The sequence below is a fragment of the Capra hircus genome, chromosome 29 (genome assembly GCF_001704415.2).
Source record: "Capra hircus breed San Clemente chromosome 29, ASM170441v1, whole genome shotgun sequence".
Lineage (NCBI taxonomy): Eukaryota > Metazoa > Chordata > Mammalia > Artiodactyla > Bovidae > Capra > Capra hircus.
In genome coordinates, this window is record NC_030836.1 from 17,565,868 (window position 1) to 17,580,885 (window position 15,018).

Sequence of the window (15,018 nt, forward strand, 5' to 3'; positions counted from 1 at the left end):
AGTGTTTTTCATGATGTACTCTGCATAGAAATTAAATAAGCAGGGGGACAATATACAGCCTTGACCTTTTGGAACCAGTTTGTTGTTCCATGTCCAGTTGTAACTGTTGGTTCCTGACCTGCATATAGGTTTCTCAAGAGGCAGGTCAGGTGGTCTGGTATTCCCATCTCTTTCAGACAGTCAAAGGCTTTGGCATAGTCAGTAAAGCAGAAATAGATGTTTTTCTGGAACTCTCTTGCTTTTTCCATGATCCAACGAATGTTGGCAATTTGATCTCTGTTTCTTTGCCTTTTCTAAAACCAGCTTGAACATCTGGAAGTTTATGGCTCATGTACTTCTGAAGCCTGGCTTGGAGAATTTTGAGCATTGCTTTACTAGCATGTGAGATGAGTGCAATTGTGTGGTAGTTTGAACATTATTTGGCATTGCCTTTCTTTGGGATTGGAATGAAAACTGACCTTTTCCAGTCCTGTGGCCACTGCTGAGTTTTCCAAATTTGCTGGGATATTGAGTGCAACACTTTCACAGCATCATCTTTCAGGATTTGAAATAGCTCAACAGGAATTCCCTCACCTCCACTAGCTTTGTTCCTAGTGATGCTTCCTAAGGCCCACTTGACTTTACATTCCAAGATGTCTGGCTCTAGGTGAGTGATCACACCATCATGATTATCTGGGTTGTGAAAATCTTTTTCATATAGTTCTTCTGTGTATTTCTTGCCACCTCTTCATAATGTCTTCTGCCATGAATAATGAATGGGGTAAAATGTGTAAAAGCACTAACATGGTACTTGGTACAACATCCGCTGGATCATGGAAAAAGCAAGAGAGTTCCAGAAAAACATCTACTTCTGCTTTATTGACTAGGCCAAAGCCTTTGACTGTGTGGATCACAATAAACTGTGGAAAAATCTGAAAGAGATCGGAATACCAGACCACCTGACCTGCCTCTTGAGAAATCTGTATGCAGGTCGGGAAGCAACAGTTAGAACTGGACGTGGAACAATAGACTGGTTCCAAATAGGAAAAGGAGTGCGTCAAGGCTGTATATTGTCACCCTGCTTATTTAACATATGCCTAGTACATCATGAGAAACGCTGGACTGGAAGAAATACAAGCTGGAATCAAGATTGCCGGGAGAAATATCAATATCCTCAGATATGCAGATGACACCACCCTTATGGTAGAAAGTGAAGAGGAGCTAAAAAGCCTCTTGATGAAAGTGAAAGAGGAGAGTGAAAAAGTTGGCTTAAACCTCAACATTCAGAAAACGAAGATCATGGCATCTGGTCCCACCACTTCATGGGAAATAGGTCCGTCTAGTCAAGGCTATGGTTTTTCCAGTGGTCATGTATGGATGTGAGAGTTGGACTGTGAAGAAAGCTGAGCACCGAAGAATTGATGGTTTTGAACTGTGGTATTGGAGAAGACTCTTGAGAGTCCCTTGGACGGCAAGGAGATCCAACCAGTCCATTCGGAAGGAGATCAGCCCTGGGATTTCTTTGGGAGGAATGATGCTAAAGCTGAAACTCCAGTACTTTGGCCACCTCATGCAAAGAGTTGACTCATTGGAAAAAACTTTGATGCTGGGAGGGATTGGGGGCAGGAGGAGAAGGGGACGACCGAGGATGAGATGGCTGGATGGCATCACTGACTTGATGGGCGTGAGTCTGGGTGAACTCTGGGAGTTGGTGATGGATAGGGAAGACTGGCGTGCTGTGATTCATGGGGTTGCAAAGAGTCGGACACGACTGAGTGACTGAACTGAAGAGTTCATTATAATGGTAGCTGTTAGATTTTCTGAGAATGAGAATTGCTATGTTGCTCTATTTCATTGATTCTGAAATGTTCATTTAAAATTTTTAACTTCTCTGAAATCAGATATTTTGATGATGTGCTCTAGTTTGATTGAAAGTGGTTTTTGTTTCTTGGTGTTTCATAAAAGTTCATTTTAGGAATGATGGCACCATAGGTTTCGTATAATATGTACTTAAGGAACTTGTTATCAGACAGAAGACACATTTGATGCTGAGTCCACTAGTTGTGTTAGCCTAAAAATCATGTAGAGAAATAAATATATGAGTGTTTAAGTAAGCACCTAAAAACACATTACGAAGAACATTCTGAGTGTTTTATATCTTTGCTTATCTCGATGGTGGCCTGATATGATCAGGTGGTGCCTTAATCTTAGAGATAGCCATACATTCATTTAGTAAATGTTAAATCCCTGCTATGTGCCGATTGTAGCTAAGATAAGTGCTTGTGATAGCATCTACACTTTTTTATTTAAAGAAAGTGGATCTCTTTTTCAGTTTATATACAATTATTGTAAACATTTAAATATTTCAGATTAAACGAACAGTCTGTTCTCTGGTAATCTATCGCTTGTAAAAAACCTAACTATCTGTTTAGATTATAAGTATGTGTTTAATATAGATTGAATCATAACATATTTGTCTATTGTGCCTTGTTTTTACTTCATCCAGCAATATGATATTTCACGTTTCCATGTCATTAATAAGATTCCAGTATATTTGGTATTTTTTTATTATTATTTTTTTTAGTTTACAATATTGTATTGGTTTTGCCATATGGCTGTGCTGGTCCTCTGTGTAGCATATAAAATCTTAGTTTTCTGACCAGGAATCAAACCTGCGCCACCTGCTTTGAACTGCCAGAGAAGTCCCTCATAATATGTTATTTTATATTTTCCATTTGTATGCATTCCTGCTTCTCTTTCTTTTTCCTTGATTTTTGTTGGATTGATTGTTTTGTTTCTTTCTTCTTCCAGGGGTTTGACAGTTTTATACTATTCAAGTTTTAAGCCATTCAAATTAGAGACAGTAGAACGAAATAATGGTTCAGAGGGCTAGGGTGCCTCATAGCTTAGATTCAGAGATTAACCCTCATTTGCAAACTTAGTAACCTTGGGCAAGGTGCTTAAGAACATCTCTTGATTTGTTTCCTGTAAATTAAACTGGGACAATGATAGTACCGGGATCTCTGTCATAAAGTTATTATAAGGATTACTGAATTATTATATGTAAAGCCCTTAAAATGCTGCCTGACGCATTAAGAATAAACCCTTAATAAATGTTAGCTCTTTTTAGTTGTATAAATAGTATTTTTACTCATTCTTAATAAATTGATTGACCTTATTTTCTTAGCATTAAAAATAGAATTTATGATCACCTTTATCAAGACCACATTTAATCAAAATACAAGTTTATTTGCTAGTCTCACATTGTTAAATAATTTAGAATTTAGTTTCACATTATCCTTTTTTTAAATTGCAGCTGATTTACAATATTAGTTTAAGGTATTCCCTATTTTTACAGATCATACTTAATTAAAAGTTATTACAAGATACTGGCTATAGTTCCTTGTGCTGTACAATAAGTTGAATTACAGTTTTTCATGTATGTCTTATTTTATGAAGTCTTTCTCAAAATTTGCATCAATCTTTATAAGTACATTGTCAATATTATTTAGCTCCAACTTGCCCACCACTGTTTTTGTACTACAATTATCTTTAAAAAACAAATTATTTATTTGGCTGTTTGGTCTTATCTGCTGCATGCAGGATCTTTAAATTCTAGCACATGAGATCTAGTTCTCTCAACAGGGATGGAAACCAGGCCCCCTACACTGGGAATTCAGAATCTTAGCCACTGGACCACCAGGGAAATCCCCACAGTTGCCTTTTAAAATTCCCTGTTCTAATTCACTGTCTATCTGACTGGAACACATTCACTAGTAATTGTTTTTCAGAATACGTACATAAGTAGTGTACTCATGGAGACTTTGCATATCTAAACCTTTCTTTTGCTCTCATACATGAATGGAGTTCTTTCAGAAGTAAATATTGCTGTGTCTGTTTCGATCTCTTTCCTTTGTAGTTAGCTTATTTTTCTCAAAGCTGTTAACTTTTCTTTTTAGAATTCAGAAGTTTCTGAATATGTCTAGGTATGTGTTTACTTTCTTTGTTCTTACTGACCTTTAGTGGGACTTCAAAGTCTTAGCTCTGTTTTATCTCAGAATTTTTTTCCCTCTATCATTTCTTTAATTACTTCTTCTATGGGCTTCAGCCTTCATACTGGATATTGTATCATCTGGCTCTATTTTTCCTACATTGTATCTTTTCTCTCATAATTTCAGTTTCTTTTTCTATTTTGTAGTCCGAGTAAATTCCTCAGCATACTCTTAATTTACCATTTCAGTTTTCGTCATTTTTCCTTCTAGTGTTCAACTGTTGAACTGATTTCAGTATTATTGTTTATTTCTGTACCTTTTTTGTAGCAGTTTTTCTTGCTGTATCATTGCAATATCGTTTCAAATCTTCTCTTCAGTCTTACTGAGGTTGTTTGTTAGAATTTTTAAAAAAGGTTTCTGTGCTTTCTTGCCTTGATATTATCTCGTGGAGGTCTTCTTGGTTTTCTTGACAGCTCCTGATCATCCTTATAACATCTGGTAATTTTTCATTGTGTTTTTATAGTTACAAGTGAAAGTTTAGACCAGTTTAAATTGGTAATTGGTATGGGCTTGCCTAACAGTTATAGTCAGTGTTTGGTTTTCCCTAGTGGGCCTTGCTCTTACACTGAAAATGGGGTGTTCTTAGTGGTAGAGGCCTACTTCATGTACCATGTAGGTGAGGCTACCTACGCTGTTTGGGAGTTTGGGAAGAGTTCTCAAATCTTTTCATATTTTACTGCTTGGAAATTCTCCAAACTGGTTGTATGTAAGCAGGCCAAAAAAAGGTACTACTTGGCTAACTTGCTTTCAGTTCAGTCTCTACTTAGCTGGAGTTCTCTCTAGCCATCTCATCCTTGGTATTCTTCGGTTGGTTAACCTCACTAGCAAATTTCAGTTCTACTTCTGGTAGTTTTTCAGAGTTAAGTAAGATTCAAGTTCTACACATTTTTTAGGAAAATAATTCAGATTAAGACTAAGGTCCATCTAGTCAAGGCTATGGTTTTCCCAGTGGTCATGTATGGATGTGAGAGTTGGACTGTGAAGAAGGCTGAGCGCCGAAGAATTGATGTTTTTGAACTGTGGTTGGAGAAGACTCTTGAGAGTCCCTTGGATGGCAAGGAGATCCAACCAGTTCATTCAGAAGGAGATCAGCCCTGGGATTTCTTTGGAAGGAATGATGCCAGAGCTGAAGCTCCAGTACTTTGGCCACCTCATGCAAAGAGTTGACTCATTGGAAAAGACTCTGATGCTGGGAGGGATTGGGGGCAGGAGGAGAAGGGGACGACAGAGGATGAGATGGCTGGATGGCATCACACGTGAGTCTGGGTGAACTCTGGGAGTTGGTGATGGACATGGAGGCCTGGTGTGCTGCCATTCATTGGGTCGCAAAGAGTCAGACACGACTGAGCGACTGAACTGAACTGAACTGAACTGAACTGAATGTTGCTTTTAGAATACATTTCCATTTGCCATTTATCATTTATTTATCCATTCAACAAATAGTTATTGAAGAGCTGCTTGTTTCAGGAAATACACGATGAATAATATGAAGCCCCTACTCTGATGGAGCTTAAGGTTTAGTAGAAAGTCCTTAGTCTTTCTACTAAAGACTGGATTATGCAGAACCTTGAGCCCATACTCTTCCTCTTGTTTTAGCTTGCACTGTGCCTTGTTGCTGCGCGAGAGCTTACTCTCCTTGCGGTGCGTGGGCTTTCTCCCTGTGGTGGCCTCCCCTGTTGTGGAGCATAGGCTCTAGGCGTCCGGGCTTCTACTGCAGCGCAGCATGTGGGCTTCAGCGGTTGTGGCTTGAGGTCTCTAGAGCACAGGCTCAGTAGCTGTGCATGTCCCCTGCATTGGCAGGTGAGTTCTTCTCCACTGCACCACCAGGGAAGTCCATCTTACATGTTTTTATATAAGGAAAGAGTGTTTGTTTTTTATTCACTGGAGCTGTATTCCTTAAATTAATAATGTATTAATGAAAATAAATGGAACATTCCATGCAGAAATAACAAGAAAAAAAATGCACAAAGATCAAATGAAAAATCTGTTCTTTGATTAGCAAGTTACGTTGACCTGACATGTTGCCTGGGTTTAATTAGGTATACATTTAAGTTTAAAGTACTGTGAGGCCAAAGAAACCAAAATAGAGAGGAAAGAATATAGTCTATGTCTGTGTGCAAAGTAGTAACAAAATCTTTTTCCGTTTTGCATGAGAATGTGGCCTTTGGTTTCCAAGTCTGTTTCCCAGAAATCTGATCACATCAACCCTATTACTAGATGACACTGCTGTGGTAAAAACGATCTCTAAGAAAATTACACATAGACTAGAAGGAACTATTGGGCTTCCCAGATGGCTCCATGGTAAAGCATCCACCTGCCAATGTAGGAGACTCAGGTTTGATCCCTGGGTCGGGACGATCCTCTAGAGAAGGAAATGGCAACCCATTCCAGTATGCTTGCCTGGAGATTTCCATGGACAGAGGAGTCCATGGAGTACATGGGTTCACAAAGGAGTCAGACATCGCAAAGGAGTCAGACATAACGTAGCAACTAAATAGCAACAAGAAGGAACTATCAGTGAACTCTAATTACCTGACACACATGCCAAGGCTTTGGCCTTCATTGAGTGCAGTGATTCTTGCAACTGAGCATATCCCTTTAGGTCCCCTGGAAGGTATAATTGTAGGTTGCTTCAGGAGATATTGGCACCTATGAGGCATGAGGTTTCTCCATGAAAATGGCCTCCACATTGGCCTGATGTAGATCTCATCTCCTTGAACCTGAGCTGTCAAAACTCCCAGAGAGCTCTGTGGATTGCTTCATGGACTGCTGCAGCGGCAGAATGTGACATTGCACTGCCCGTAAGCTGTGCTCCTGTCCTATATCTGAACCGAATCTGGTGCCCAGTGTGCCTGTGATAGTCTTTGATTTTGAATACTCACTGAACCTAATGAACACTTCACTGTTTTAATTGGGTCTTGGGATTCTGGCAGATATTTCCCTGTAGGTCCTTTAGGAGTCCTTTAAGAGAAATAGAATTTTTACAGTGTAACATGCTCATTGTCTTTCCATGTAGGTTCAGTTTCTGGGACTTTGGTCTTTACTACTCAGTTCTCAGATTTCAAATAACGTGGGTTTTTATTTGTTTCGTTGTTTTTTTCTCTTCTACAGAGTTGACCCCTTATTTGGAATGTGTGAAAAATTTTTACAGGAAGTGGACTTTTTTCAGAGGTAAGTATTTGATCACCTAGCTTATTAAATCTTGGTTATATAGAGAGTTGCATTTATAGGGAAATAGGAGTGATCACAACCAGAATCTTTGGTTTAGCCCATGTAGCCAGTGTGCCCTAATTTGTATGCAGTTGACCCTCAGTATCAGCGGCTTCTGCATTCATGGATATGGAGGGCCTGACTGTACTATTGCATTTTATGTAAAGGACTTGAGCATCCATGGATTTTGCTATGTGCTCTGCGATGGCATCCCACTCCAGTACTCTTGCCTGGAAAATCGCATGGATGGAAAAGCCTGGTAGGCTACAGTCCATGGGGTTGCGAAGAGTCAGACACTACTGAGCGACCTCACTTTCACTTTTCATTTTCTTGCATTGGAAAAGGAAATGGCAGCCCACTCCAGTGTTCTTGCCTGGAGAATCCCAGGGACGGCGGAGCCTGGTGGGCTGCTGTCTATGGGGTCACACAGAGTTGGACACGATTGAAGCGACTTAGCAGGGGTCCTAGGACCAATTTGCCACAAATACTGAGAGATAATTGTATTTTCTTTACTGGTGTGTAAACTTCCTAAGTGAGCTAAACATACAGCATAATAATAAAAACATCAGGAATTATTGAGTGTTTTGATTCAGCATTCAGCTTGGCCAGAAAAAGATAAATATGTGGAAAACTCAAAGTCACAACTTGTCTATTTTTTTCACCATGGTTCTGAAAGTTGTGTTTTTCTCTCTTCTCTGCAAAATATTGTTCCATAATTCTGTAGGTAGCTTTTATTTTGTAGCCTAGATGTATTTTCTGAGGATTCTCTATGAAGGTAAGTAATTGGCTAAAACTGATGCAGTCGATGAACGGAAGGCTCGGTGAAACAGTCGGAGTCACAGTAGTGACCAGACCTGTGGTATGTTGCCTATACTATACCAGGAAGGATTTATAAGAATTTAAGATGTAATACTTTTGAAATCTAGCGTTTCATTCTTCCACTCCTTGTTCCTACCCCTGTGAACTTTATCAAACCTGACTCTACAGGTTTGAAGGACTCTTCGCTTTTCAGGCTTTTTTCATTTGGATGATGATAGCTTCCTGTAGGGCTAGATTGCAGTACTACCCCCACCAGTAGGGGCTGTGCTGTGCTGTGCTTAGTCACTCAGTCGTGTCTGACTCTTTGTGACCCCATGGACTAGAGCCTGCCGGGCTCCCCTGTCCTTGGGGATTCTCCAAGCAAGAATACTAGGAGTGGATTGCCATGCCCTCCTCCAGGGGATCTTCGCAACCCAGGGATTGAACCCAGGTCTCCCACGTTGCAGGCAGACTCTTCACCACCTGAGCTATCAGGGAAGCCCTGCTCTCTAGTAAATAATACAGTCTAGCTTGACTTTTCAGATCCTGACTTCATATGTCTGTGAAGTCCCGGCCTTACTTTTGGTTTTAGATTTTTATTTTTAATTGAAGTATAGTTGGTTTACCATGTATAAATTTCTGGTGTACAGCAAACTGATTTAGTTAAACACAGTTTTAGATTCTTTAAGGTGGAGAGTCTGTTTTTGCATAGTTGGATTGAAGAGAGTTTTGGAAAGATGACAGCTCTGATTTGCCACAGAGGAGAATGTGTTGTTAAGAGCTGTACGTTCTTCCTTAATTCAGCCTCTGAGTCCCAGTATTGATGTCACCCTCTCAGTGAAATATTTTTTAACTATCTCCTTTTACAAAGCAAAGTACCATGGAATCATTCAGAGCTGGGAGTAGGTTACTTAACTTTTTTAAGCCTCAGTACAACATTATCCTCTCTGAGTCTCAATGTTCTTATCAGTGGTTATAAGCTCCATTAAAACAGACTTTTTAAAAAAATAAAAAATTAACTAAATTTTTTAAAAAAGATCAAATTAGAAAGCTGTATTGACTAGTAAAAATGATTTTTTGCATATGGAGAATATACTATTAAATTACTCAACTTAAAAATATATGCTTTTTCTTCTCTTTGGCTCACTGTTTATGTCCCCAGTGTCCAGAATAGTACCTACCACCTGGTAAGGCCTAAACATTTTTTATATTAATTAATGAATCTATGATATGAAAATAATATTTCTAACAATGCATAGGATTGCTGGATTAAATAAGATAGTATAAAACACTCAAGAGGTTGCCTGGCACATTTTAATAAATAAGGCTATTATGATGATTTTGTCACTGCAGCTTAATTATATAGGTGCATGGCTTTCCTCAGGAACCATGAACTCCTCCAGTTCATCACTTTTCCTCCCTCAGGGCCTGGCAGAAGTTCAGGGGTCAGCCTGTGGTGAATGAATTCCTAGTTGCTTCTGTTTGCTCCTTCAGGTGTTTCATTGCCGATTTGCCCCACCTGCAGGACAGCTTTGTGGACAGACTTCTTGACCTCATGCCCCGACTCATGACATCCAAACCTGCAGAAGTGGTCAAAATTCTACAGACCATGCTGCGGCAGAGCACCTTCCTACACCTCCCCCTTCCAGAGCAGGTCAGTGTCTGTGTCAGTATCTTGACCCCTTCAGGGCAAGTCTGTCCAGAGACTCAGAACTGCTCACCTTGGTGATCTTCTTTGACTTAGTGGAGCAGCTGAGTTCAGGCCTTTCTTCTGTTTGACTAACATATGTCCATCCATTAGATAAGGAGATCATGTTTTGTTGCCCAGGGATGACCTGGCTTTAGAATCGTATTTTCTTCTTGTTTACAGATCCACAAAGCCTCCGCCACCATTATTGAGCCAGCAGGCGAGTCAGACAACCCTTTGAGGTTTACGTCTGGGTTGGTGGTGGCCCTGGATGTTGATGCAACCCTGGAACACGTGCAGGATCCTCAGAACACTGTGAAGGTCCAGGTCTGTCAGGTTTGGGTTCCCGTGGAGTTTCTAAACTGACTTTGTGTTGAAACTTTTCACTTTAGCACCTCCTGTAATCTCTGCCTGAGGGACAGAAACCGGGGAGAGGGAAGAGACGTTTTTATGGACAAGAGCCTGGGCACAGTTCCCAGCTCTACTGCTGAATATGGTTTAAAGCAAGTTACATTAAACTGCATCTCAGGTTCTACAACTAACAAGTAGGAATGGTAACATTGAAATGATGTATTAATATGAAAAATCCTTGGTCTCCACTATGGGTTCATTAAATGGAAGGGCCCCTTCTGTTCTTACAATGTGAAATTAAGACTTGGTATTTTTAGAACTATAAGCAAACTGTAATAAGCAAATTCATGCAGGCTGTGGTTAGGTCAGCTTGGTAAATAAAATTTATGGGTGGGGAAAAGGCAGTCCTAGGGAGTATTTTTCCCAAGTTACATAGATGCACTAGGGAGATGGGAGAGATTCAGTATAGACACTAATCAGTTTATAACATTCTGTAGTTGAGCCCCAAAGGAGGCCTACTCATTTACCATTTCCCTCCTTTCTTCCCTCCTTTCTCTTTCCCTTCCTTCTTTCCATCCATACAATAATGTTTACTCTGTTGTACCTGCTAAGTGCTAGGCAAGTGAATTAGAATTCCTGCCCTCAGGATGCTTAGTTTCAGCGAGAGACAGACAAGTGGGCAGGCAGTTGTAAAACAAGTTCAGCCATCAGTTCAGACAGGTACAGGATGAATTAAGAATATTATGGTTTCTTTTTTTTTTTTTTTTGACTTTCACTTTTATTTATTTATTTTTTTTAATTTTTATTTTTACTTTATTTTACTTTACAATACTGTATTGGTTTTGCCATACATTGACATGAATCCAGCACGGGTGTATATGTGTTCCCAAACGTGAACCCCACTCCCACCTCCCTCCCCATAACATCTCTCTGGGTCATCACCGTGCACCAGCCCCAAGCATGCTGTATCCTGCGTCGGACATAGACTGGTGATTCGATTCTTACATGATAGTATACATGTTACAATGCCATTCTCCCAAATCATCCCACCCTCTCCCTCTCCCTCTGAGTCCAAAAGTCTGTTATACACATCTGTGTCTTTTTTGCTGTTTTGCATACAAGGTCGTCATTGCCATCTTTCTAAATTCCATATATATGTGTTAGTATACTGTATTGGTGTTTTTCATTCTGGCTTACTTCACTCTGTATAATCGGCTCCAGTTTCATCCATCTCATCAGAACTGATTCAAATGTATTCTTTTTAACGGCTGAGTAATACTCCATTGTGTATATGTACCACAGCTTTCTTATCCATTCATCTGCTGATGGACATCTAGGTTGTTTCCATGTCCTGGCTATTATAAACAGTGCTGCGATGAACATTGGGGTACATGTGTCTCTTTCAATTCTGGTTTCCTCGGTGTGTATGCCCAGCAGTGGGATTGCTGGGTCACAAGGTAGTTCTGTTTGCAATTTTTTAAGGAATCTCCACACTGTTCTCCAAAGTGGCTGTACTAGTTTGCATTCCCACCAACAGTGTAGGAGGGTTCCCTTTTCTCCACACCCTCTCTAGCATTTATTGCTTGCAGATTTTTGGATCGCAGACATTCTGACTGGTGTGAAGTAGTACCTCATTGTGGTTTTGATTTGCATTTCTCTAATAATGAGTGATGTTGAGCATCTTTTCATGTGTTTGTTAGCCATCCGTATGTCTTCTTTGGAGAAATGTCTATTTAGTTCTTTGGCCCATTTTTTTATTTTTCTGGAATTGAGGTGCATAAGTTGCTTGTATATTTTTGAGATTAGTTGTTTGTCAGTTGCTTCATTTGCTACTATTTTCTCCCATTCAGAAGGCTGTCTTTTCACCTTGCTTATATTTTCCTTTGTTGTGCAGAAGCTTTTAATTTTAATTACATCCCATTTGTTTATTTTTGCTTTTATTTCCAGTATTCTGGGAGGTGGATCATAGAGGATCCTGCTGTGATTTATATCGGAGAGTGTTTTGCCTATATTCTCCTCTAGGAGTTTTATAGTTTCTGGTCTTACATTTAGATCTTTAATCCATTTTGAGTTTATTTTTGTGTATGGTGTTAGAAAGTGATCTAGTTTCATTCTTTTACAAGTGGTTGACCAGTTTTCCCAGCACCACTTGTTAAAGAGATTGTCTTTACTCCATTGTATATTCTTGCCTCCTTTGTCAAAGATAATGTGTCCATATGTGTGTGGATTTATCTCTGGGCTTTCTATTTTGTTCCATTGATCTATATTTCTGTCTTTGTGCCAGTACCATACTGTCTTGATGATTGTGGCTTTGTAGTAGAGCCTGAAGTCAGGCAAGTTGATTCCTCCAGTTCCATTCTTCTTTCTCAAGATTGCTTTGGCTATTCGAGGTTTTTTGTATTTCTATACAAATCTTGAAATTATTTGTTCTAGTTCTGTGAAAAATATGGCTGGTAGCTTGATAGGGATTGCATTGAATTTGTAAATTGCTTTGGGTAGTATACTCAGGTTTCTTATTAAATACCGGATTGCTCCGACAACGTAGATCTAGTTTTGGGAGCCACTTGCAACACAGCCTCCTGCAATGAGACACAACTTTTAAACTGACCTGTTCTCAAGACTAAGACTGCTTCAGTAAGATAATGGAATGACTTAATGGACTTAGTTTCTGGATTGTGAAGCTTCTTAGCAGTTTCAAAGGTGGGAATGAAGGTGGACAGAATATACACCCCAAATAAGTCTTTTGGGCCCAAAGATTCTTTGGAGTGATTATTTTTGAGAGTCTGTAGACAGTCTGTGAATCTCTGGAAACAGAGTAGAATTGCCCTTTTTGAGAGGAGAATTTACGTTTATAAGGGAAATCTCCATTTGTAAGATGTCTTCCTCTTAGTACCTGGAAGAATAATCTCTAGAAGCTCATATCAGTGGAGAGTATGCCAACTTAAATTTGCCGGACAACTTTACCCTTGTTAATTGTGTTTTACTTGATGGTCTCCTGTAACAGGCTGTCTTTCTCTTCAGCATGTTTCTTTTGTCTAGCTGAAGATAGTATTTAAGGTGATGGCTTGGGCAGTTTTAAGGGGTGACTCAGTTTTCCTAGGTCTCTCCTTTATATATAGAGATGTATTTATATATATATGTTTATATATATACATTTACATATATATGTATTTGTTATTAAACTTCTGTTCGTTTTTCTCCTGTTAATCTGCCTTTATTATAGAAGGGTCTCAGACAAGAACCTAGAAAGGTAGAGGGGAAATTATTTTTCCTTTCCTACAGGGTTATTTCCAATTTTTGGCTTCTATAAAAAATTCAGTAGTATACTTAAAAAATATATATGTTACCGAATCCAAGCTTGCTCTGTTGCAAGGAGGGGACCCCTTCCAGGGCCAAAACTGGGCTTTTGTCTATCACTCAGAAATGAATTGTCTGAGGAGACACACGTGCTGACAAAGCAAGAGATTTTATTGGGAAAGGGCGCCCGGGTGGAGAGCAGTAGGGCTAGGGAATCCAGGAGAACAGCTCTGCCTTGTGGCTCGCAGTATTGGGTTTTTTGGTGATGGGATTAGTTTCCTGGTTGTCTTTTGCCAGTCTTTCTGACTCAGAATCCTTCATGGTGGGGCCCGCCTTGTTCAGCCACGATGGATGCCATCGAGGATTCTGGAAGGTGGTCGGACATGTGGTGTCTCCTTTTGATCTTTCCCCAACTCTTGCAGTTGGTGGTGGCTTATTAGTTCTGTGTTCCTTACCAGGACCTCCTGTCCTAAAACAACTCATGCAAATGGTTCCTATGGTGCCTGGCCAGGGTGGGCGGTTTCAGTCAGTGTGCTTCCCCTAACGGCTCTGCTCACTGCACAACAGGCCAGTGAACCCGAGAGACGAGGTGTTGAGGCAAGGAAGAGACTTTAATCCGGGAGCTGGCAAACCGAGAAGATAGCAGGCTAGTGCCTCAAGATAACCATCTTACTGGGGAGTGGATGCCAGGTTCTTTTAAAAATTAGAAAGAAGCAGTGAGGAACTAAAGTCAAAAGGCAGAATAGAGAAGGAGATGCAGTGGGGAAGTTAAGTGAAAGGGCCTTCAGTCTTGCAAAACATCTCCAAGGGAATGGCCAGCCTTCAGAAGGGTATGTTATTCTCTCTTGTTCACAGGTGGGCGAGGACAAAGTATCTCTCCCTGAGCTGAACAAAAGCACTTTAGTTTACAGTCAAGCAGGCCAGGGTCCTCCAGGCAAGCCAGTGAGTATGATATTAATATAAGGAATACAATGGGAGAAACCCTTAATTTGTGGCTGAAGAAAAGAAAGACCTTGTAGAGATACTGTGGCATGGAAGAGGTCTGAAAGGATGACTAAGAGCAAAGGATAGAGGTATTCCAGGCAGAGGGACTATGAATAAACACTGGCAGTAAGTACAGAAAAGTAGCGTGGAGCAGGCAGGGTCGGCTTCCTGGAAGAGAATAAGGATGAATCAGGCCCTGGAGATGGTAATATTTGCCTATGGTGACAGTAGAGGAAAAATATCTTCTGGCTTTCCACTCAGAATTATTATAAATTATGAGACCTACAGAGAATTAATTCTGAGCTGCCGTGAAGTTGTGCTGCAGCTTTTTTTGTTTTACCCTGTCGACTGAAAAAAATAATGCACAACCTAGAATTGGAGAGTTAGGTTATTTTTTTGAGCGGATGTTCTTAGGGCTTCAAGCCTGGCAGATACCATCTCAGATTAATGCTGAGAAAACTGTTCTGAAGAGGAAGTGGGGGAAACTAGGTTATACAGGAATTTTTGCGGCAACACCAGGTGGCCACAATGAAAGATTCCTATTCGTAAAAGAAAACTAAATATCTCAAGGAGTTTAGCGCTTTTCTGTATCTGGGAAGATGCAAGAATCTGGACTCGCTGAAACCATTCCTTTGCTATGCACCTCGGCTGTCTGGGGCT

The 15,018-nt window shown here is 40.1% G+C and overlaps 1 protein-coding gene across 1 annotated transcript in view; it reads left to right on the forward strand.

Annotated features, from left to right (window-relative positions):
- The window catches only part of INTS4 (integrator complex subunit 4), a 113,579-nt gene that overhangs the window by 86,999 nt on the left and 11,562 nt on the right, over positions 1–15,018 (forward strand). Inside the window, exons 19-21 of the mRNA XM_005699496.3 lie at positions 7,143–7,202; positions 9,534–9,693; positions 9,910–10,053. Of these exons, the coding sequence (XP_005699553.1) occupies positions 7,143–7,202; positions 9,534–9,693; positions 9,910–10,053 (364 nt within the window). The remainder of the gene's footprint in view (positions 1–7,142; positions 7,203–9,533; positions 9,694–9,909; positions 10,054–15,018) is intronic.